At 21.2% G+C, this 23,937-nt stretch overlaps 7 protein-coding genes across 7 annotated transcripts; 2 read left to right on the top strand and 5 right to left on the bottom strand.

Annotated features, from left to right (window-relative positions):
• Window positions 1-11: 11 nt before the first annotated feature.
• On the bottom strand, window positions 12-2,540 carry SRAE_2000014100 (Mevalonate kinase; the record flags this gene model as incomplete). Its single annotated transcript, XM_024650934.1, has 6 exons — window positions 12-344; window positions 460-618; window positions 942-1,471; window positions 1,598-1,665; window positions 1,952-2,253; window positions 2,319-2,540. 6 exons carry the CDS (start codon window positions 2,538-2,540, stop codon window positions 12-14), a joined length of 1,614 nt encoding a protein of 537 aa, XP_024504661.1.
• A 5,525-nt stretch (window positions 2,541-8,065) lies between these two features.
• On the bottom strand, window positions 8,066-8,419 carry SRAE_2000014200 (Saposin B domain and Saposin-like domain-containing protein; the record flags this gene model as incomplete). Its single annotated transcript, XM_024650935.1, has 1 exon — window positions 8,066-8,419. The coding sequence occupies one exon, from the start codon at window positions 8,417-8,419 to the stop codon at window positions 8,066-8,068; it is 354 nt and encodes a 117-aa protein (XP_024504662.1).
• Window positions 8,420-10,355: 1,936 nt separating this feature from the next.
• SRAE_2000014300 (Hypothetical protein) lies at window positions 10,356-15,013 on the top strand (the record flags this gene model as incomplete). The annotated part of the gene is made up of 3 exons (XM_024650936.1): window positions 10,356-10,829; window positions 10,866-11,161; window positions 14,200-15,013. 3 exons carry the CDS (start codon window positions 10,356-10,358, stop codon window positions 15,011-15,013), a joined length of 1,584 nt encoding a protein of 527 aa, XP_024504663.1.
• Window positions 15,014-15,248: 235 nt separating this feature from the next.
• SRAE_2000014400 (Tetratricopeptide-like helical domain-containing protein) lies at window positions 15,249-19,296 on the bottom strand (the record flags this gene model as incomplete). Its single annotated transcript, XM_024650937.1, has 2 exons — window positions 15,249-17,209; window positions 19,236-19,296. 2 exons carry the CDS (start codon window positions 19,294-19,296, stop codon window positions 15,249-15,251), a joined length of 2,022 nt encoding a protein of 673 aa, XP_024504664.1.
• A 469-nt stretch (window positions 19,297-19,765) lies between these two features.
• On the top strand, window positions 19,766-20,710 carry SRAE_2000014500 (Hypothetical protein; the record flags this gene model as incomplete). The annotated part of the gene is made up of 2 exons (XM_024650938.1): window positions 19,766-20,011; window positions 20,063-20,710. The coding sequence occupies 2 exons, from the start codon at window positions 19,766-19,768 to the stop codon at window positions 20,708-20,710; spliced, it is 894 nt and encodes a 297-aa protein (XP_024504665.1).
• A 23-nt stretch (window positions 20,711-20,733) lies between these two features.
• On the bottom strand, window positions 20,734-22,831 carry SRAE_2000014600 (WD repeat domain 19; the record flags this gene model as incomplete). Its single annotated transcript, XM_024650939.1, has 2 exons — window positions 20,734-22,630; window positions 22,671-22,831. The coding sequence occupies 2 exons, from the start codon at window positions 22,829-22,831 to the stop codon at window positions 20,734-20,736; spliced, it is 2,058 nt and encodes a 685-aa protein (XP_024504666.1).
• A 213-nt stretch (window positions 22,832-23,044) lies between these two features.
• SRAE_2000014700 (40S ribosomal protein S13) lies at window positions 23,045-23,638 on the bottom strand (the record flags this gene model as incomplete). Its single annotated transcript, XM_024650940.1, has 2 exons — window positions 23,045-23,266; window positions 23,405-23,638. 2 exons carry the CDS (start codon window positions 23,636-23,638, stop codon window positions 23,045-23,047), a joined length of 456 nt encoding a protein of 151 aa, XP_024504667.1.
• Between the last annotated feature and the right edge of the window lie 299 nt (window positions 23,639-23,937).

The raw sequence follows: 23,937 nt of genomic DNA on the forward strand, positions 1-23,937 counted from the left end.
AAAAAAAATTATTATCTTTTACAAGGAGTTGGTGCTCTAGATCCCTGCGTGCTGCTACCAAGAGAACCAAATAATTCAGGTCTACTATCATGAAGTACTACTCCTGGTCCACCTAATCGTGGTTGCCATACATCATAATCTAATTTTTTAAGTTCATCTTTAATCATTGATATAACAGTATTTGATGTATCAGGTTTCAGAAATGCAAATACACACCCACCTCCACCAGCTCCAGTCATTTTTGGATGAATTCCATAACGTGATAATAATGTACAAATTTGATCTACTTTAGGATGTCCAACACCAAGAGAAATTAATAATTGATTATTCATACGACATAAATCCTAAAAAAAAATAAGCAAAAAAAAAATTATATGTATATATAATTAAGTTATACTTTTATTTTAATAATTGTTAAATTAATTTTTCCCTGTATTATAATTAATCATTTAAACATACATTAAGTTTAGAAAAAACATCATTAAATTCTCCCCTCTCTTTTAGATCACTACTGACGGCACTAGCATTTGACAACCTTTTACCGCCAGTTGTATAAAGACTTAAACTCGAGGACCTTCCTCCTCCACCACAACTTCCATATGCAGCACTTGGATTAAGCTATAAAAAGTGAAATGTGACAAGACTTGTGTTTTTAAGCATTATTTTAAACAAACAAAAAGCGTAAAATTATTTTCCTTTTTTTATAAAAAAAATTAAAAAAAAAACCACTGACAAGTGATGCAAAAGCATTATAAAAAAAAATGGAAGAATAGTATTGGACAAAAAGTTATGACAATTTTTTATTTTTTTTTTTTTATTATTTTTTAATTAAAAAAAATAAAACTCAAGTTTCAAATATCCCACTTATATATAATTACATTTTTAACAACAATATTTAAAATGTTAGATATGCAAAAAAAGTTTAAGATAATTAAACTCACTTGTAAAGCACTATGATCAAATTCAGGCAATGGTGTATGAGTATTACTTCTATCTCCATTTTCTACTAATGAAATAGCATCTTGACTATCCTCTGGAACATGTGTTAAAATTCTAGCACCTTCTTTTGAGATTGCATCTATTGAATTAAAAATTCCCTCAATTACATCTTTAAATTTTTTTAACCTATCTTTGACTGTTTGTACCATTCTAGTAGTATTTCTCTCTACTTTTGAATTAACTAGTATAACTCTTAAGTCGGGAATGTTTTTCAATGTTTCTATTGGTTTCCCTGGTTTATAACTTGCAACACCCCCAAATGTGCATACAGCGGCATCTAAACCACTTGCTCTACCATGAATAAGTGATTCTGCTGCAGCTGACCATCGACGGATTGTGTCTAAGTGAATATCTTCCCATGTCATTGTTCCATGATCATCTGCAGGAATTGTTGGAGCTGGAATGATACCAGCTGTCTGAAGAAGCGCTGTTGCAACGCATACACAAAATGCACCTGGAAATTGAATGGAATCTAGGTTTAAATATGAGTTAACAATTGTTAATATGGGTAAATATTATTATTATGGGGAAATAATATATCAACTATGTTAAAAAATTATTAATAATAAATTGTTTAAAAATATTACTAATAACTTACCAGAAGATCCTAATCCTACACAAGCAGGAAGTTTAAATTTTACTGTTACTTTAACTGCCATTAGATCCCTATAATAAAATATTAACTTTAAAATAAAATAATACTAAAAGATATCAATTATTAAATTATAGTAAAATAACACATACCAATTAATATCATCATCAACAACATTACAAATAATTTCAAATATAAATATATATATATATATTTTTTTTTTTAAATTTGTTTTAATTACAAAACTTTCTAAAATAAGAATGACAAACAACACTAAATTTTATAATATATTATTATAATAAAAATATTTCAGGCAAAATAAATAAATAAGAAAATTGTTAATTATTTATAATAACTTACCGTTTTCTTTGAACAACACCTAGTAAAAGATACCAAAAAGCTAGTATAGCTAAATGTTGTACACCACATTGATCTTCACATGATCCTGAAAGTTTTCTAGCATATGGAACAACAACTTCTAAATTAGGTGGGCCATCATCCGGTGGATGTTCTGATGATAATCTTTCACCTGCTTTCAATAAATCTTTTAACATCCATGTTTTTTCTACACCTAAATCAGGTAATGATAAATATATCCTTTGATCTGCTGATGTAAATAAACTAGCATATGTACGTAAATCTATGGCCCCAGCTACAGCAGTCTAAAAAATAAAAAAAAAAAAATATTTAAAGAATATATAAAAAAAATTTTTTTTATCAAACCAACTCTTCCATAAACAACTGCATGTTCCCCAAACAGTATTATTTTTCCCGGAGCGCTAACATATAGACCACCGGAGGCACTGGTAAGCGACCGTAATGGAGATGCAGTTGAATTGGTACTTCCACTTAAAATATGTGAACCTGAAGCAGAGACTGGATGATGACTATTAGACCTTGCTGATGTAGATGAAGATGCAATATCGTCATTTTCTGTTTGGGCAACCATCGTTACTATAATATAAAAATAATATATTAGTACAATGTCAATATTTTTGTTAAAATAAGAAAATGTCGAATGATATATGTAACAAATTATAACAATTCTCTTACTATATTTTCTTGTTTTTTACCACTTAGAAAAAAAAAAAAAAAAGAAAACATTTTTTTATTTACATTATTATTAAGAGGAGTAATTTCCCATCTAATGTAATATTAAAATCTACATTTATAGATATATTAAAATCAAAGACACTACATATTTTATTATATTTAAGAAAATAAAAAAAAAAAAAAAAGAATTTTATATGTTAAAAAAAAGACTATAAAATTTTGAAAACATGAATGAGGTATTTAGTCGTTAAAAATTGATTTGTTATGTAAAATGTTAAAAGGATACATAAGACAGATAATAATGTGATAATGAGGTGATAACTAAAGAGAAAATCAGGCATGTTGTTAAGTTTTAGAATATAATAGAGCTGAAAATAAATAAGTAAAATGATGTAGAGTGTAAGATAAGAAGTTAAAGAGATTTTGATTAATAATAATAGGGAATTAATTTTTTACTATACTTACAAATAATAAGCATTTAAAAATTTTAATTTATAAATAAAATAATTAATATATAGTATTTAGTAATCATTTAAGAAAGTATAATAATGTACTTTTATAAAAAGATAATTATAAAAAAAAAAAATTAATAAGAAATAATATAGACAAAGAAAGTTATGAATAATAGTTAAATAAAAAATTTCTTTTTATAAACAATAAATTTAATATTTTAATATATATTTTATTTTTAAATGATCAAAAATAATTACTTTTGATAGATTCATTATATTATTTTACGGAAGCTTTATTGAGTTTTTATCATTTATATTAGTTATAGTAATATGTGTCTCTATATTGAGATGAAAAATGTATATTTAAACGGGGAAAGAAATTTCTTCTAACAAACTAATATATGAAGATAAAAAGTATATAACATGCAGATCTTTTAAATAGTTTTTATATAATGGACATAAATAAATATAAAATATGTTATAATGCCTGATTGAAAAATATAATAATAAGGTTATATATTTTAAAAAATAGTTTAGTAAGATGGAGTTTAATTAAGTTTTATAATTGAATAATATAGAAAATAGAAACATTGGATAAAGATATTTTGTTTTATTTAAAAAGGCCAACTAAAAATTTGGACATTATAGTCGTTGGGGTACTACTTTGTAATAATTAAGAAATGTAAAAAGACACTAACAATATATATATATATATATTATAATAATAAAAAAGAATATTTTAAGAATTTTATTAATCATCTGTATGTATACATACATTCTTTTTTTTTCGATTATTAATTTGTTATTCTTAAAATATTTATATTAAAAAAATTTATGTACATAATTAGTTGATAAAAGTATATCTTTTCAATATATAACTAGCTTATATCATGTGAATTAAAAAAAAAATTGTTAAATAATATATATTAAAAGATTATGTAATAGTTGTTGTATGCATATATTAAATTTAAAAATTAAAATTATTTTTTTTTTTTTAAAAAGAATTACCTTAAAAGAAATCTTCCTCAATCTTACATCTTATTCATTCTATCATTTAAAGTATATAAACTTTTAGTCATTCCAACTTCCCATCCCCACCCAGCTTAAAACTATGCTTTTAAATATACTACCCAGAAACAAGGCTACTGTCTTGCCAATTTTAATATATAATATATTCATATATATACAAAATTTATCCATTGAAAAATTGGGTTTAAAGGAGAGAGTGTTGGATAGAAGAGAAAAAATAAAAACAGATTTCGATGTTATAAAATAAATGATGGGAAATGAAATTTTTAAATTTTTATAGAAGAATAAAAAATTTTTTTAATAAAAAAAAGGTGTTGAAATATACTTATATGATATAAAATAGTTAAAATAAAAATGTTGTAATTTGTTTAATATTAAATATTTCCTATCATATATCGGCATTTATAGCTTAAAAAAAAAGATATATTAAAAGTAAAATATAATATAAATAAAAACGTAATATAACCAAATTTTTCATATCCTAATACTATAATATATTTTTCTTTCACTAAATAAATTTATAGATTAGAAAATACTCTATAAACATATATAAGATGTTTTTTTTTTTTAAAAAAACATTTTTTTTTATATATATTTTCTTATAATATCAATAAAAAAATATTAAAGTTCAAGAATGTTACAATGATATAAAAAAAATTATTTAATTGTAGGAAAGTGTTAACAAGACAATGAAAATAATACATTTAAATTATAAAAGGAAGAAAATATATCAAAAGTTTAAAAAAGATTGTATATTAAAAATGCATGAAAAAAAAATCGTACAATTGCTTGAATTTTAAATTATTAAAAATGATATAGTTTTATTATAATGTAAAAAAATCTTTGGTTTATAATTTAATTTTAATAAATGTATTCTATTAAAATTTTTAAACAAAGAGAATAGTTTAAAAATGATTGTAAAAAAAAAAGAAATTATTTAAAATAATTATGTATAGAAAAAAAAAAAAGCATTTTTAAAAGTGATTATAGTTATATGAAAAATAATTTTGCTTTTCTGATTAAGGTATATTGCAAAATTATATTCTATTTATTTAAAAAAAAAATTCATCTTTTTTTAAAATATTATGAATAATGTAAAATAATAACAATAAAAGTGATAATGTAGGTAATAAGAAAAATGGCATAATATTAATAAATATATTTATATATATATTGTTTACTCTGCAAAAAAAATGAAGAAGAGTTAAAAATTATCTCTTCAGTTTTCTTTTTAATAATCTGTTGGAAATTAAACTCTAAAGACAAAATATTATTTGATATGTTAAATATATTTAAAATATAAAATTATATTTAAAGGAGAAAAAATTTTTATTTAAAGCTATTAATTGCTCATTTAATAAAGTTAACATAAGTTATTATATTGACATTATCAATTTATAGTTCAGGAAAAGTGTTGGCATATTATAAATAACAATTATTGAACCAAACTAGTGGTTTTATAAATTTGCAACAATATTTAAAGTTAAAAATGATAAAAGCTGTCATATATAAAGAATAGAAAGATATATTTAAAATGATTTAGGTGAATAATCATGATTTGTATATAATATTTTAATCTTATTAAAAATAAAAGAACGTTTATTGATAACAATTATAAAATCAAATTTATATTCTAACTTTACTTTACATTTTAATGTTATCTTCTCTTATCCTCAATAACAACATTCGTTTATTACATACATTTAAAACCTCTTTTTGGTTTTCAAGTTTTAAAAGAATTCCCATCCATACGTCCCTATCCAGTACTTTATCATTTCATAAAAATTGACTTTATATTATCTCAAAAAAATTTTTTTTTTAATACTGAAGCTACATAAAAAAAGACATATTTATTTACAAAAAAAAAACAATGTTATTTTAAAAATAAATATATAAATTAAGAAAGAAAATGATATATATAGTTAATTCGTTTTTGTTAATCTGGAATAGCAGAAAATATATTTAAAAAAAAAAAAACTATATAAAAATTTTATAAATTAAACATTTATATTAACAACTTAAAGACTATTTTTTTATATAAAATATATAAATGTTTTGGTAAACCTTTTCTTATTTTTTTTTTTACAATTTATTTTGCCATTCTTCTCCAAACAAAAGAATTTTCATTGTTGAAAAGTATCATTCAAAATAAAAGCTTAGAAAAGTTTTGAATCATTTTAACATATAAAAAGATGTATATATATTTATTTATATATACACATTTCTGTCTATATTCTTTATTTATAAATATATGTAGAAGAAAGTGACCATGTAAGATAATTTTGTTTCTGTTATTTTATAAAAGAATATAAGAAAAGTGTCTATATGAAAGGGATGGAGTATTTTTACTTGTTAGAATTTTTATATAATTTAACTTTCACTACCAAGAAATAAAGATAAATTGAAAGCTAGATAAAGAAATTGGAGATTGATACTTAGAGAACAGAATTATGTACATAAATATAAAGCTTTTGGGAATTTACTTATTTTATTATTGTTATAACTTTTACTCGCACAATTTGATACTACTGAGAAAATTTTAAAATACTACTACAGTTATGTAATATATTCATATATACATATATCAAAAACGTGAATTATATTTCATTTCTTATTATAAATATATATATTTTTTCATATTTGATTATTTATATAATAACATTTTTAAAAATGTCATTTAATAAAAAAAAAAAAAAATAAAAATATCATATATTTTGTTAAAATATAATAGATAATAATTATTATTGATTAAAAAATATATAAATATAAAATATCTAAGATAACTTTGAAATTGAGACATCCTCAATAATATAGAAAAAAAAAAAAAAAATTTTTTTTTTACTTTAAAAAGTTCAATACAGGTAAAAAGGTAATATAGGAAACATAAAAATAAATAAAATAAAATAAAAAATTAATAAATATATGTACATACATTTTTAAATTTAATGTATGATAAAATAGATATTTTTTTTATCATAAATATGTATTTAATTTAAATATTCTAGATATTTTATTTTTTTTTAATAAGAAAAAGATAAATAAGTAGTCGATCAAAATAATTTCTAATACTAAAAAATAATAATATCAAATTTACTAATATTTAAGTCAATATTTTTTGTTGAAAAAAAGTATAATATTAACAAAACATATTTTGTGTACTTTTTGATTTATTTTATACAAAAAAAAAGTATGTAAATAAAAAATGTTTTAAATAAATTATATTATTTCTATCTCTACATTAAAAATAATTAGTTTACTAATTGGTCTTTTCCTTTTTTACAATCCTAAATAGTTATATTGTATAATTAAAAAATGCTTAAATTTTTTTAATTATCCAAAATTATAAAAAAGGGCAAATTAAGTATATTTGAGTTTACTTTTTTTTTTTTTGTTTTATTTTAATAGGAAATTTAAAGTAAATAAAAAAAGATACAAATAAATTTTTATGATTATATATATTGTATTTTATAAAAAAAAAAGTGTATAAAATTACTTTATTAAATTTTAAATGAGTATAATTTATTTTAAAAACATTTTGAGATAATTACATTGTAATAATTTAGATATATTTTAAAGATATTAAATATTTTATGTTTCAGGAATCGGTATTTCAAATTAATTTATTTTATATAAAAATGTTATATAGAAAATTAAAAGTGAGTTAGTATTATAAATTTAATAAATTATCGTAAATCGATGGAAAATATAAATCAAAATGTTACTGTTTATAAATGTTATATTTATGTTTAAATTTTTAATATTTATTGATATTTTAATGTTTATAATATACTATGATATTGAAAGTATTTGAAAAGAAATAATATATTTAAAATATTATATATAATAGTTTATAATTTTATAATTATAAAATTTAAAAAAAAATATTTTTATTTTTTAAATGTAGAAAAAGATTTACAAATGTAAAAATTTTATATTTTTATTAAAGTGGAGCTGAAGTTGTAAAAACTCGGGCACTACATACATCGGTAGCAGTACAATCTCCCATATCATTACAAACTTGGATTGGAGTTTTACCGGCTTCAAAGTCTTTGTAGATGGTGTCAATCATTTTATGTACTTGTTGAAGGCAGATTTGACCATCCTGTTGATTAATGTGTCCTAATCTTAAACATTCACGTGTAAGCTCATGAAGTAATCTGTTTTCTGGAGTTTTTTGGTGGAAATGTCTTTCAGCATGTCCAACGATGTGACAACAAATTCCACATGATGTCATGGCTCCAAGAGCAGTACAAATAATTCCAAAGAATGCAACAAAAGCAAGAATAAATTTCATTTTTCTGAAAAATAAAAGAAATGTAATTATATAATTATTTATTTTAAATAATTAAGAAAAACTTTCCAATTTATAAAATTTGTATGATACTATTTTACTTTTTATATTGGCATATTATCAAACTTTTTTTTATCATTGAACGAGATCTTTTATCAAGAAAATGTACAAATAAATTTAATAATCATCTAATTATATATGTTATCAATAAATTATAACTAAGAATTGAAATTTTATATACATTTTTGAATATAATATTTACAATGAATTTTATTAGTTAGTATCAAAATATACTTTACCTATAGGTAATGATCGTTGATTAAAAATTTTTTGCCGAAATAAATAATTATATTATCATTAAGTAATAATAATCATTATTACTATAACTTATTTTTAAATTATACGGAAATAAAATTTTTACCAATATTATATCAATCATAATGTTTGTAATTATGTAATAAAACTTCTAATGATTATTTAAAATCCGTTGACTAACGGAAAAGGAAAAAATAAAGTTTATTAAAAGATATCAATTTGTTAAAGGCAGATTACCAAGATTGTAAATTTTTTATTACTAAATATTAAGAATTATTCTTATGTTGTTAGAGTTTAATATTATAAGAAATATCATTAAATATTTATTTACATAACATTTATAATTATAATTTCCTTGTATGTTGACTTTTTAGTAACCGATAGCATGCTGTTGATGTAGTATATTTTTAAAAGATAAAAAAAAATTTTTTTTAATATATATTATAATAATAAAATTATTTTAATTAAAAATATTTTTTTAAATAAACATAATAAAGGTATATAAGATAAAATAATAAATAAACAATAAGATGATTCACAAATATATAAAAATTAGATAAGTACATCTATCATTTGCGTTACTTTTTCTATTTTTGAAAAACATAAATTATTTTTATATTTTTTTAAAATATTTTTCTTACAAAAAGTTAGCTTGTTTCAAATATTTACTGTAAATTATTATTTATTATGTATTAACTCTAATATTTGTGGTACTTTAATGTCTTAAATTCTATTTCTTTTATGATAAGTTACTCCGTCTGATCTTTTTCAACATTCTTTTCTTTAAAAATGTGTTATATTTTATTAGTCTATTAATGTTATTATCATTAACATAATTATTGTCAAATGTATTAATGATTTAGATGTGGAAATTAACATATTAATAGCTAATTATAAATACAAAGACTTCAAAATAGTATTTTTAGAGAATCTTTTTAGAATCATAATATTGTTTTTTTTAAAAAAATTACTGAGATTTTTTTCAATTGTTGTATGAAACTTTAGTGATTGGGTTTATTTTTAAATTTTCATTATCATATGAATCAAATCCTTCTTTTTTAATACTGTTAAATTAGATTATTTACAATGTTGTTTTAAAAAAAGTTGTTAACTTTTTTATCTTATCAGTTACTTTTTCGGAACTTTACTATTAGCAGTCAAATCTTAAGAATCAATTTTTTTCTCAAAGAATCATTTTTCTTATCAATATATAAAATGGTTTATGGAAATGTTCTCATTGCACTTAATATAATATATATTGTATTAGTAAAAAAAGTTTTTAAATATAATAAAATTTAAGATATGATAATTTTTTTGCAAATGAAATTTATTAATATAGAATGTGTATTTTGTTAAAGTGATCAACTGATAAAGAAATGAATATTTTTTAAAATTAATTTTTGATAAAACTTATTTAACTCAATTAATTTTTATTATTTCTTATGGTAAAAATAATGTTTAATTTATCCCAAATGGAAAATATGTACATATATTTGTCTGATAACAAACACCTTTATAAACCATCTATTATATTTCTAATTTTTGATTAAAATTATCTTTGTAGGATAACTTATTAAAATTTATATTGTCATATTTTTATTATAAAAAATCAATCACTAAAAAAATGTTTTGGATTCTTAAAATTTGTCGTCAACAGAAAATACTTTTTTACAGATCAGTCAATTCAAGTAAATGTTCCTTACATATATTTAAAAATATTTCAATACAAGTAAATAATACTTCAAATATACTTGGTGGTATTAACTCACAATTATGTATGCCTATTCGTTCAGTAAGAACTCAATTTGATAATGTAAAAAATAATTCTAACAAGAATGAAGATGGAACAAAAAAAGATAATTTTGAAAATCAAAAAGAACAAAAAAAAAAAACTTTTTATATTTTTACTATGATTGAATACACATGTTTATTATTTCTTTTCATAGTAAATATTTATATAGCTTATCTTTTGGCAATAATGAGATTGAACAAAAAGATTAAAAAACATCTTGAATTTGATATTCATAAAATGGATGATAATTCAATAATGATTATAACTTTAGATGACTTTATTGAAACTTATTTGCCAACCGGAGAAGTAAGTTTTAAGATTTTATATTATAATGAAGTTTAGGTTAAAAAAATTATACTTCCAATTTTTAAAAAAAAAATTCATCGTTATATGGCTGTTAAATTAAATGATAGTTGTGTTATAAATGATAGAGTTTTAAAAAATAATGTAATATTTGTACAACTTAATGGAAAATATAATAATTCTAATGAAATTGCTAAGTTAATAAGAGGAAAAGAAAATAATATGAGTATATCTTCATTTAATTGTATTCCTGTAATAAATACTGGAGATGAATTACGTCGTCTATTTATTCAAAATATTACAATAATTGGTTTCTTATATTTTATTGGCATAATGTTTAAACCCAACATAATAAAGTTATTTCAATCTATGAAAAAAAAAAATAATATTAAATAATATCCATTTTAACATTTTCTGGAAAAAAATAAAATGTTTTTAGTTTAAAAAATAAAAATTTATACATTTTTCTAAATGTTGATTTAAATTTCGATAAAGTAAATTGTTCCACTTAATATATATTATTTTTACAACATGTCCATTTAACATTTTAACAATATTATATTTAGTACTTTTTTCATTTGCAAATTGTTTTTATTTAATCAATCTTTTAATATTTTAATGTTTAGTTAAATTTTTTAAAAAATTTGATATATCCAAGCAATTTTTTAAAATATAATGTTTATTAAAAAACAGTTATATAAGTTGAAAAGCAAATTTTTAAAAGTTTTAAATTTTTGTTTAATATAAAAAGTACTTTGGTTACATTCAAAACTTATAAAATAATTTTTTTGATTGTTAATAGTTTTTTTTCTCCTAACAGTATATTTTAAATTTTAAAATTTTTCCTTTAATTTACCGGATATTATTTTGTAAATATTTTAAACATTTTTAATAGTAAGTATATTTTCATTAATCATATTAAGTATTGAAGAGTTTAAAAACATTATTTTTAACACAATTTTTTTTTTCAAATATGTTTAGTAAATTGTTTAAATTATTAAAGTTAAAAAAAAACTACTGTTTACAGCAGCTATTATTTAAATTTAATTAAAATTTTGTATTGAATTACAAGAATAATAAATTTAAGTAAAAATTTGTAAAACAAAATGACATTACATTAAAGTTGAAATTTTTTAAAATAAACATTAAGTGGTTTGTTGAAAATAAAAATTTATTAACTGTTTCAATTTTTAAAAATATACTTTATTATGTTTTATTTGATTCTCGTTATAATTAAAATAAAAACAATTTATTAGTCATGACAATATTATTAAAACATTTTAAAATATATATAGCTAAAATTTATTAATGTTTAATATTTGAATATTTATTTATTGGAAAAAAAACTTGTTAAAAGACATTTAAATTATAAATGATTGAAATATGTAAATAATAAACTTTTTTAAGTTTTGTTGAAATTATTACAATTTGATGTTTTATTAAATTCTGTCAAAAAATATTTTAATAAACCTTTTTAGACAGATCTAAAAATATTATAATTACATTGTTTTGATAGTATGTCAGAGATTAAAAATTTATTATCAAATTTTTGCTGTATCAATAAAAATATGATAAATATATGGAAAAATGAAAAAAAAAATAGTTGTAAAAAGTTTATTTTAAAATTGTTTTAGAATAATAAAAACAAAATATTGTTTTGAAATTTATCTACACTACAAGCTTTTCAATATAATAGTTATATATAAAAATTATAGAAAATAATTTAAAATATCATAATAATTAGCTATTAAAAATTGTACACATATGTTTTTTTTTGTTAAAACTTAAATTTTTTTTTTATATTTTCACTATATTCAGATTATTTTATTCATATCATCTGGTTTTGAATTGTTACTATCCAAAAAAATATTTTTATTTAATTATTAAATAAAAAAATAATTGGTAGTAAAAAAATCTATTATAGGAATGACTAAATAATTTCACAATAAACCATAATTTTATAAAAATAATCTAGTTTGTATTTTTTTTAATATAGCTTACAAACAATATTGCCGAAATTGTAATATTTAAAAAAAAAAGTCAAAATAAAATTTATTGTATTTCTAGTAATTTTTAATAAATGTTATATGATAAAATAAGAAAATTTATTTATTGTAATAAAACAATTTTTTTTTAAATAAAAAACTTATGAATTAGATAAAAATACTAGTTTTTTGTTTGAAGAACCATTTACATGATAATTTTATAATAAGCTAAAAATCATTTTAAAATACAAAAATGTAATTAAAAATTAATATTTTTTACAACTATGTAAAAATTTACAAACAACATTATCTGATAAAAGTATATTTATAATCAAGAAATAATACCAAAATTAATCATTTAAAATAAAAACGTTTTATAAATATTTTTTTGGTGTTTTGTTTGATGAGTGACCTTTCTCAAAAATAAATATAATGGTGCAATTGATAATCAAAGGTTACTTTTTAACATATAACTAATAATCAAACATATCACTAAATAGATGTGTTTAGTAAATATAATCATTTAAATTAATAATACTTTAAAGTTAATAAGAAAAGTTTTTTTGTGCCACTTAATTATTAGAAGATAAAAAAAAATATTTACTAAATTTTTTATAAATCGAATTTTTTATTTATTAAAAAAAGGATTAAATAGACTTTTATCTTATTGTTATATATCTTATTTTTAAACATATTATAAATACTTTTTTTTCTATCAAAGTTAAAATATGATAAATATTTTTTTTAAACAATTTAAATTTTATTGGGAGTTTCTTCTTTTTTATTGTCAAATTTTATTTTATCTTTATAAATATAAGATGAAGAAGAAAAAATTTATACTTATAATACTTTTAATAACTTCCTCTTTTAATAAATAACTTAAAAACTAGAAATATTTAATTCTATATAATAATACAATATTATATTTTTCACAAAAAAAAAGGATGTTGTCAAAAAGTTAGTACCCTTAAAAAAGTAAATTATTTGATAAAAAGAAAAATATACTATTACACATTTAATACTTTTTTAATTTTTTTTTTAAATTATTTTAATATTTTAACAATGTCAAATCATTTAATTTTTATTTATTTACAAGATTTTTACAAAAAATTATATAGTCTACAAGTTGAAGGTCAAGAGAGATTGACGCGTAGTATATGTCTTAAACAGTTTCATTTTAAATTAAATAAAATAATTTTTCAAATTTTATAGTAATATTATTTAAATGGCCTTCAATAATTTTAAATGCTTCAGGATGATATGAAATATATATTTATATTTTTTTAAATTTGTCATATAATATCCTTAAATTTTAGAGATTATTTTGATATAATGGTATTATTGTCTAATTATTCTATATTATTTATTATATATTGTTTATGTTTAAGTATTACTAGCCAAATTTCTCAGATAAATAATGATAGAAGAGATTCAATTAAAAAAATTAATTTTCAAAATTTTAATCAAAGAAATGTTCAATTTATACAATCAAGTGATGTAGTTCCACAATTATTAAACAAAAAAAAACAACCAATTAGAATTACAAGTGCTCAGGCCAGTAATATACCTGGATTAAGCATGCTAAGAGGTCAAAATCTTCCTCCTGGTACAATAATTCAAAAAAGAGGACAAAGCATAAAAGTTGTCTTACCAAAAATAGAACCATCTGATATAACAGATAGAGTACAATTACAACAAAAATCATTACAAAGACTATCTTCAAGAACAAATAATAATCTTCCTTTATCATCACGACAATTACGAGGACCTTTTCTTAACAGAGAAAGACAACAATTACCACAAAATTTTAAAATACAAAATACAAATTTACAACAAAATAAGATACATCTTCCTCGTCAACCTATTAAAAATGTTCAATCATCCCAACAAGTAACAAATTTATCATCCCCCAAACGACAATTTCTTCCAATCGGACCTTCACGTAATGAAATTTCATTATCTAATAAAAAACCAAATCTACTTTCAACTTCTAATACTCTTAATATTAATAATCATTTTATTCATACTAATGGTATTCAACCTCCAGCACCATTAACTAAAGAAATAGAGGAAAAAAGCCATGGTAGTCCACCATCAGAAGTACCACCAAATGATTTTGTTGTTGATGAATTAAATAAATCTAATAATTTCTTAGAAACTGCCCGAAAACTAGCTTTAGCTCACCGACTTAGAATAGCATAATAAAACATATTAAATTTATGATTGTATAGAAAAAAAAAAAACAATTGATATTATTAATTAAGAGGTAGAATATTTCATATACAAAAATTTATTTTTTAAAATAATATCATATTATTATAGTTTAAGTTTTATTATATCACATATATATTTTTTTTAAATGACAAAATTGTGTAAATAAAAATTATAAATTCACTACCTGTTTTTTTCTTATAATTATTTTTAGTTTCTGTTAAAATTAGTTTTCATTTTGAGTATAAAATTCTAATTTTTGTAGATCGTCAATAATCACATAATTACTAACATTTTCTCCACACATTGGACATATTTTAACAGATAATTTTTTAAATTCAGAAGCAAAAGCAGGAAATTTACAATTATTACAAATTGCTAAGTCGTCTTTAACTATATGTTTTCCAGTAATTATACAAAATGGTAGTGTCATTTTGCAAGAGAAACAAGTTAAAGAAAATTCTTTGACGGGTTCATTACAAAATGGACAGTTTGTAAAATTTTCAACAACATCACCCTTTGAGGCATTTTCTCTTTTCCTTGCAACTTGTTCAATTTTTTTTTTATATTTTTCAGCAATAAATTTTCTATTCTCTGGTTTCATTAATTCTACAGCTGCATTGTATGCTGTTTCAAATAACATTGCTTGAGCACAAACAACAACAGTAGAAGTTAATATTTGTATTTTATGAGATGGAAATTTTGAGATATTTTGTACAATTCTTATTAACAAACGACTCGCAATTTCTGGTCTTTTTGATGCCATTAAAGGTTTAACAAGAAGATAAGAATGAACTAAAACTAAGGATGATTTTATTGTATTTGGTAATCTAATATTTTTTTTGAATAATTCTTGTGACATTTGAAAAAGAAGATCTCTAGCAACACGATAATTCCCCTTAAATTGTTCATTATCAGATATAATAACAGCAACTTTGGCTGCTTCTTTATATTTAGCTGTTGAAATATAAAATTTAAATATTAATTTTGGGTCTTTTGGAATTCCATTTTTGTCATCTATTAAATGTTGCAATAATATATCCTGAAGTGATGTATTTTTACTTGCTGCAACACAATCTATAGCTATATATAAAGCATCATCTTTATTATCATTACGTAATAAATATTCTAATGCTTGTAAATAATTACCAGCAAGATAATAATATTTACCACATTTTGTCCAATTATTTTTTTCTTGATAATATTCAGCAATCTGAAGAAATTGAACACTTGTTCCATAACTTTCTAAAATATCTTCATAAATATCCATTAAATTTTCTTCTTCAGCTAATTGAAAAGCTTCTTTAAAACATTGTGAAAAAACTAGAAATTGAATTGCTGATTTTTTATCATTAATAGAACAAAAGAATTTTGAAACTAATTTAGCTCCTTCAATACTTCTACTTTCTTTAACTAATTTTACAGCACTTTCTGGATCATTAAGATAATCAAGGTAAATTCTTACAGCATTATCATAATCACTACCATTAATATATGCTTCAACTGCACTTTTATATTTACCTTCATTTTCCATTACTTTACCAAATTGTGAATGAATCTTAGGTGAACGTACATTTTTTAAAAGTTCTGTAACTTTTGTATAATTTTTTGTTTTTAATGATACAGCAGCTGCCCGATCATAAAAATTACCTAATTCAAAAAGATTGGCAGCATCAAAGTATTGTTTTTGTTGTTCTAATATTAATGCACATTCTTTTTTTAACGATCTTATTGGAATTTGAGATGCTAAAGCAATACCCTTTTTAAAATCTCCTATCTTTAAACTGGTTCTAGCTATACCACAATTACATATTTCATTGTGATGATACTCCTCTTCTGTTGTATTTTCATTTTCATCAAATAAGCCTTTTTCATAATATTTTAATGCTTCTTTGTAATTTCCCATAAATTCTAATTGTTGAGCATATTCTTTTGAGATTACTGGAACATCATTTGGTGATAGTTTACTTGCTAATGCCAAAGCTTTTTCCCAATGAAGTAAATCTCTTCTCATATCTAATGCTTTTATGGGATTTGAACTTTGCAAAAATAATTCTTCAGCTTTATCAAAATCTCCAGTAATCTGTAATAATGATGCTGAGAGTAAAATTTTTTCTTCAACATAAATTAGTTCTTCTAATGCCCAAACATAGGCTACTTCTCCTATATGTTGATATATTTTAAGACCTTAAAATTAAAAATATTTTTAAAATGTAACTTTTTTATATAAAAGAATATATTTATTAATATTGTTATAATGAAAAAAGTGTTTTTCACTCAAAAAAATAAACATCAGGCGTACTTGGAATTTATAAAAATTACACGAGTTTGTCAGATATAAGTAATTTGCATCAAAATTAAAAATGTCATTTTTTTACTACTTATTTTTGAAATCAAGTTGGAAATATTTAAACTTATTGTAAATCTTTAAAAATAGTGAAGTTATTTTAACAAAGATAATTTATTTTAATCTAAAGTTTCAAGGGAAATCAAATAAAACTTTTTCTATTGTTATCTGATATATTTCAGTTGAAATATGGAAATGTTTGGAAACAATAAATATTTGAAAAAAATTTCAACCTTCTTCAATTTCTTACTTCAAAATATAAATAAAGACAATTGAATTTCTAAAATTAACTAATAATTAGTTTTCAATAGGGGTCTACCTGTAAACAATTTTTACATCTCCAACAGTTATTGAGATATAAAAAATGATGCCAATAAATTAGGCGCGCAAAAATACTAAAACTTATATCTCAAGAACGGTCAAAATTTAGAATTTTTTTTCAATGTAGACTATATCTTAAAAGTTACAAGAAACCTAGAGCATCTAGTCTCCTGCTTCTAGGAGCCCATTTACTTGAGTTATAAGTCTCGCTCTTGAAACTTTTTCAAGATACACTTTTCATCATAACTTAAGTTTAAGAAAAGATACAAAGATGAGACTAGCTTAAATCGACTTTTCATAAAAAAAATAATCTAGAATAGTTGTTTTTATTTTAATATTTTCAATTGCATCATGTAAGTCGGATTTTATTAAAAAAAATTCCCAATTTTCGCCTCAAACTTTGACTCCTTACAACTCATTAAGTTTTGCTTTTGATATAGCCTTGGTTATATTTAAAATTCATGATTTTTCAAGGGCTATCAAATGAATATAATTTCATTTTGAAATTCTAAAAATATTTATTTTTTACTACTTTTGCTTGAGGTCAAATTGGATATATTTGGACCAATTGTCAATTTTTGGAAATAAATATGTTATTTTTACGTAGAAAACTAATTTCAAACTAACTTTTTAAAACAAATTTAATAAAACTAGTTTCATGATAATATGATAAATTTTAATAATATAGAAATGTTGAGAAAATTGAATATTTAAAATTGGTTTTCATCTTATTTTTATATAACGCTTTAGAATAAACATGAAAACAAACTATTTTTTTTAATTCAACGATTAATAAATTTCCATGACAAGTTTGGGTTCAAAATATTTTTATATCTTCAACCGTTAGTAAAATATAAAAAAAATAGCAATAATTTAATCGTGTAAAAATACTAAAAGTTATATCTTAAAAGCTGTTGAAACTTAAAAATTGTTTTTAATGTGAACTAAAAATAAAAAATGTTAAGAAGGCTAACAAATCTGGTTACAATCTCTTAGAAACTTATCTATCTGAATTATAGGTTTTCTTCTTGAAATTTTTCTAAAAATATATTATTCATCATATTTCAAAGTTGAGAAGTACTATGAAAAAAAAACTAAATCTAATTGATTTTTAGAAAAAAAAATCTAATCTTAAATAATTATTTTAATTTTACTATTTTTAATTACATCATAAAAGTTAAATTTTTTTCTAGATAATTCGCAAATTTTAAAAAATAATCATCAGATACACCTGACATTTAAAAAAATTTAATAAGTTTGTCAGCTGTAGTTGATTTGCGCCTAGACTAAAAAACTTTTGATAATCTCAAATACAGCTAACACACATCTTTTTGAATTTTCTTGTCAAAGTTTAATGATCCATCTCTGTATCACATAAAGACAAGAGTTCGAAACACGATCTAGTCGAGTTGCAATGAAGATTGTTATCCCTGTCTGAAAGGTAACATACAATATAAATATTATGTCGATAAAACTTTATAACTGAGCTATACGACTTTTTTTTTTCTTTTTTAAATTTATAATAAATTTTTGTAAGAATCTTACCTATTTCAACATTTAAATCTTTTAATACAGCTTGACCAAAAGAATGCCAGTGTTTCTTCATATTTAATTTTTCACACAATTTCCATGCATTACTCCACCTATAAAAATTTTTGTAACAATGGCAAAAATAATATTATATATAATAATTCTTTTATATTTTTAAAAGATATAAAATTGTTATAAAAATATAAATCGTAGAATATTTTCCTATTATTACTAACAAATCAAACAAACTTTTAATACAACTGTATATACAAAACTCATGTATTCATTGTATTATTCTGAGTCTTTTCTTTTATACAAAAATAAGCAGTTAACAAATAATAGCAAAACTAAATTAGGTGTTTAAATAGAGGACATGAAAATAAAATAAATGATCTTTTTGATTGTGATTCATAAATATATATATTATATATTATATATAATATATTAAATTAGTAATAATATATTTTCTAATCTTAAAGTTGGATTAGAAAAGGTTGTGTTTTGATATAATTTTTATAATTTACTAAATTATTTTATTTAATATTATGGGTATTTTAAAAAAATACTTTATAATATTTTTATTAAATTGTATTTTAAATGTTTCAATAAGCAGTGAAAATAAACTAAACAATACTTATTTCTTTGATTTATACAATATTTACGTTTTGGAACATTCATCTAAAGATTTATGGACATGTAATGATAAAGTTACGATATTCATTGAAAAAGAAATTTATGTTACATCTGCTACATGTTCCAAATCTAGTAATATTATCACTTTGACATGTGATGTATGTCTTAAAAATAGTTTTTTTTTTTTTTAATATTATATTAAATTTTAGAGTCATAAGGATGCATATCAATTTGTTTCATTACCTTCAAATACTATTAAAACTTTTAAAATTAAAATATCTGTTGGCAATGAATCTTTTGATGGAACATTTGATGCAAATATGACAAATTTAATGTCACCACAGATTGTTCTTATCAATGCAACAAATATTTCTGAAGATATATTAACAAATTCTACAGAAATTGAAAAAAATTTTTTTAATGCCTATATTGTTTTTATGATTGCTCCTACTAGTACTTTATTTAATAAAACACAATCACAAGGACAATTAAGTTATATTAATGTTGTATTTTTAATAATAATAATTGTAGCAATATTATCATCAATAATTATATTATGGATAATAATGTGGAAATATGCTAAAAAACGTTGTTGGAAGAAAAAAAATATTAATAATAATACAAAAAAAAGAAGTACAAAAGTATTATATAATGATAACAGTGCATGGATTGATATAAATGAGTTACCATCATTAAAAAATTTAAGCATTTCATGTGACAATTTTAATGAATCTAAAGAAGAAGAAAAAAAAAGAACACGACCGCAAAGTAGTATCATAGATAATCGACCAAAATTAATGAATAAAAATATCAATACATTTAGACAAGAATCAATTAATACTGTCTACCCAGTTTAAATAATTTTTTTTTTAATAAAAATTTACCTTTTTAATATTAATGTTTGTTCAAATATTTTCTCAATTTGTGGTATAGTTTTTTTATCCCATACCATATCCATTTTAAAACTTTCTAATAAAAATCTATTAATTTTTCCTGTTGATGTTAAGCAAGTAACAACACCTTTATTCAATAATAATGGTGTAACTCCATATGGAATTTTTTGAGAACCAATAAATATTAATTCATATCCAGTTACTTCTTTTTTTTCAATAATATAAACAAAAAATGCATAATCATCATAGGTAACCAATGAATTCTTATCAATAGTAAAATTTTCCCATAAACAATTTTTAAAATTAGCTTTTAATGATGTTGTGGAATTAAAAGATACTAATTTATTATTTAAAGGTGAATATAAATATGTTTCCATTCTATCATCAAAAAAACAAACACGTAAACCATCATTTTCTGCTGATATCCAATTTATAGAACAATTATGTTTATATTCATTAACAAATGCCCATTCTTTAAGAGAAAAATGTTTTATTTCACAATGTGTTGTAGCAAAAATAAAATATTTTTCAGATAAATCCATACAATCAATTTTAAGATCATTTTCTTTTTTAATTCTTTTAATATTCTTATCAAATGAATCTGGAAAAATTAAAGATTGATTTTTTGTATCATTAAAATTTAAATTATCAATAATTTTATGAAGTTGTACTCTACCACCAGCAATCATAGCTGCAGCATAATCATCATTTATTTTAAGTTTAATAATACTTGAAACATATTCATATTCACTTTTTAATTCACCACCTTTTTTATTATATGTATAAAACCAAACATGATTATTCATAGCTATTGCTATGTATTTTAATGAAATAGCAATAAAAGTTGGTTCGACTTTTATTTGAAATTTTGTTATTTCTTCAGATGTATGTGTATTTAATTGTACTGTTACCTCATTTAAAGATGATAATACAACTGAACAATCTTTATATGCACCACCAATAGCTGGTAATTTTAATAAAGAAACAAGTACATTACCATTTTGTCCAGAAATAAAAATAAATTGTCCATCACAATTAGTTCCAACTTTTGCTAAACCTTTTGTATCAATATCAATTTCTTGGATGTCTGTTACATCACCAATATTATCAACAGATCTTATTTTTAAATGTGAATCACCTATTGATAATAATTCATTTGTTGCTTCATTTAAATATACATATGATAATGAATTTTTAAATTCCTGTATAACATATAATTCTTGTCCAATTTCAGATGATTGTGCAGAAATACAAACAATATATCCATTACTAAAACCAAGAAGTATACATCCATCAATAAACCATAAATATGATACAATATCTCCATATTTTTGTTGAAATTGTAAATTAATAGGATTTTCAAAATCATTAGAATTGATTAAAATTATACTTTTGTTACCTATAATACCACTTATATATAATTCAGTATCATTTTCATTAACCTCTCTTGGTTGACTTTCATCACGTAATTTTTTAAATCTATGTGATTTTATTGTATCAGCTGGTGCATTACAAATTAAACATGCCATATTTTCTCCCTCAATATTTGAAATTGAAATTGAAGAATCCTCAGAGGAAAGAACAAGTAAATTATCCTCAGTAAAACAACCACTAATAATAGCTCTTTGGTGTTTTCCAAGTATTGGAACTTTTTTTGATGTTTGATGATCATATATAAGTAAATTTCCTTTGCTATTTCCAACAGCTAATAATGAATGTTCTCCTGACCAACACAAAAAACATGGATTTTCTTTAGATCCTATACTACAATCTAATCTATCAATCTTTTTTGTTGGTAATTCCCATAAAGTTAAATATGGAGAGTCAGTTGTTGTGATAGCTAGAATATTACCACTTTTATCCCATTCCATATTTATAGTTGGACTGGATAAAAAATTTTATTAAAATTAATTTATATTCTTACCCCTCTAAGTTAAATTCATCTATAATTTTACCAGACTTATCATATATTCTTATAAATGAATTGAAACTAGCAACGGCTAAATAGTTTCCTTCAGGTCTCCAACGACATAATGCTTCCCCAGAACCATTTTGTTCTTCTGTTAACTTAAATAGAAATTTCATTATAATATTTATTTTGGATTAAATTAAATGCCAAAAAAATTGAGTATCAATAAGTGTTGCTTAGTAACAGTTATGTACACTTAAATTAAATAATAATCCTTCTTATAATTAGTTAAATATAAAAAATTAAATAAAAAAAAAATTATAAAACAAAACAACAATTTATTTGTCACAAATCTGTTTAGATTAACAATCAAATAAGATAAAACAAAATTATGAAACAAGAGCAGAAGCAGTACTAGAGTCGTATTTCCAAGTTGGTGGGAGTTGTTTGGAGGTCTTGTAGTATCTAGCAAGACGATGAATTCTAGATTCTACAAGAATAAGTCTGTATTTTGAGTCAACATCTTTACGTTGTCTTTCTAAATGTTTTCTGATGTTAACAGCCTTCTTGATCAAATGGTAGAGATCTTCTGGTAACTCTGAAGCCATACCCTAAAAATTATTAATTAAAGAGATGTTTTGTTAGCAGTGTAATGAAATGAATGACCAATTTTGTTGACGTAAAGTTTATCTTTAATTTCATTTCAAAACCCCGTCTAAAAAACTAGTCTCTTTTCAATTTTAACATACTTTAGCTTTCAAGATACGAACGATTTTGTTTCCGGTGATACGGCGAACTTGGGCAACTCCATGAGAGTCACGAAGAACAACACCAATTTGTGATGGGCGAAGACCCTTTCTGGCTAATTTGACGATGTGTTCTTGAACCTCTTCAGAGGTAAGTTTCATCCATGATGGAACAGAACGACGGTATGGAAGAGATGAGCGGGAATTACCCTTTCCTGGATTGTGCATACGGCCCATGATTAAAAATATATAAACCTAGAATTAATGAAAAATATAAAGTGAAAAATATATATATATTTCTAAGATAAAATAATTATAAGTTAAAAAAATATTAAAATTTAAGTATATACTAGTCGACATTAAATTTGGGATATTAACACTTAACAATCTTTCTTTGTGAGAGACATTATATGTTTCTGGAATAAAGTGTATTGTTGCTTGTAAAATTTTATAAAATGTTTCTACCAATTAAATTATAAACTAAACTATTATTTACATTTAATAAAAAAAACCATATCTATTTTATAGATGTGTTT

This window comes from Strongyloides ratti (genome assembly GCF_001040885.1).
Source record: "Strongyloides ratti genome assembly S_ratti_ED321, chromosome : 2".
NCBI lineage: Eukaryota > Metazoa > Nematoda > Chromadorea > Rhabditida > Strongyloididae > Strongyloides > Strongyloides ratti.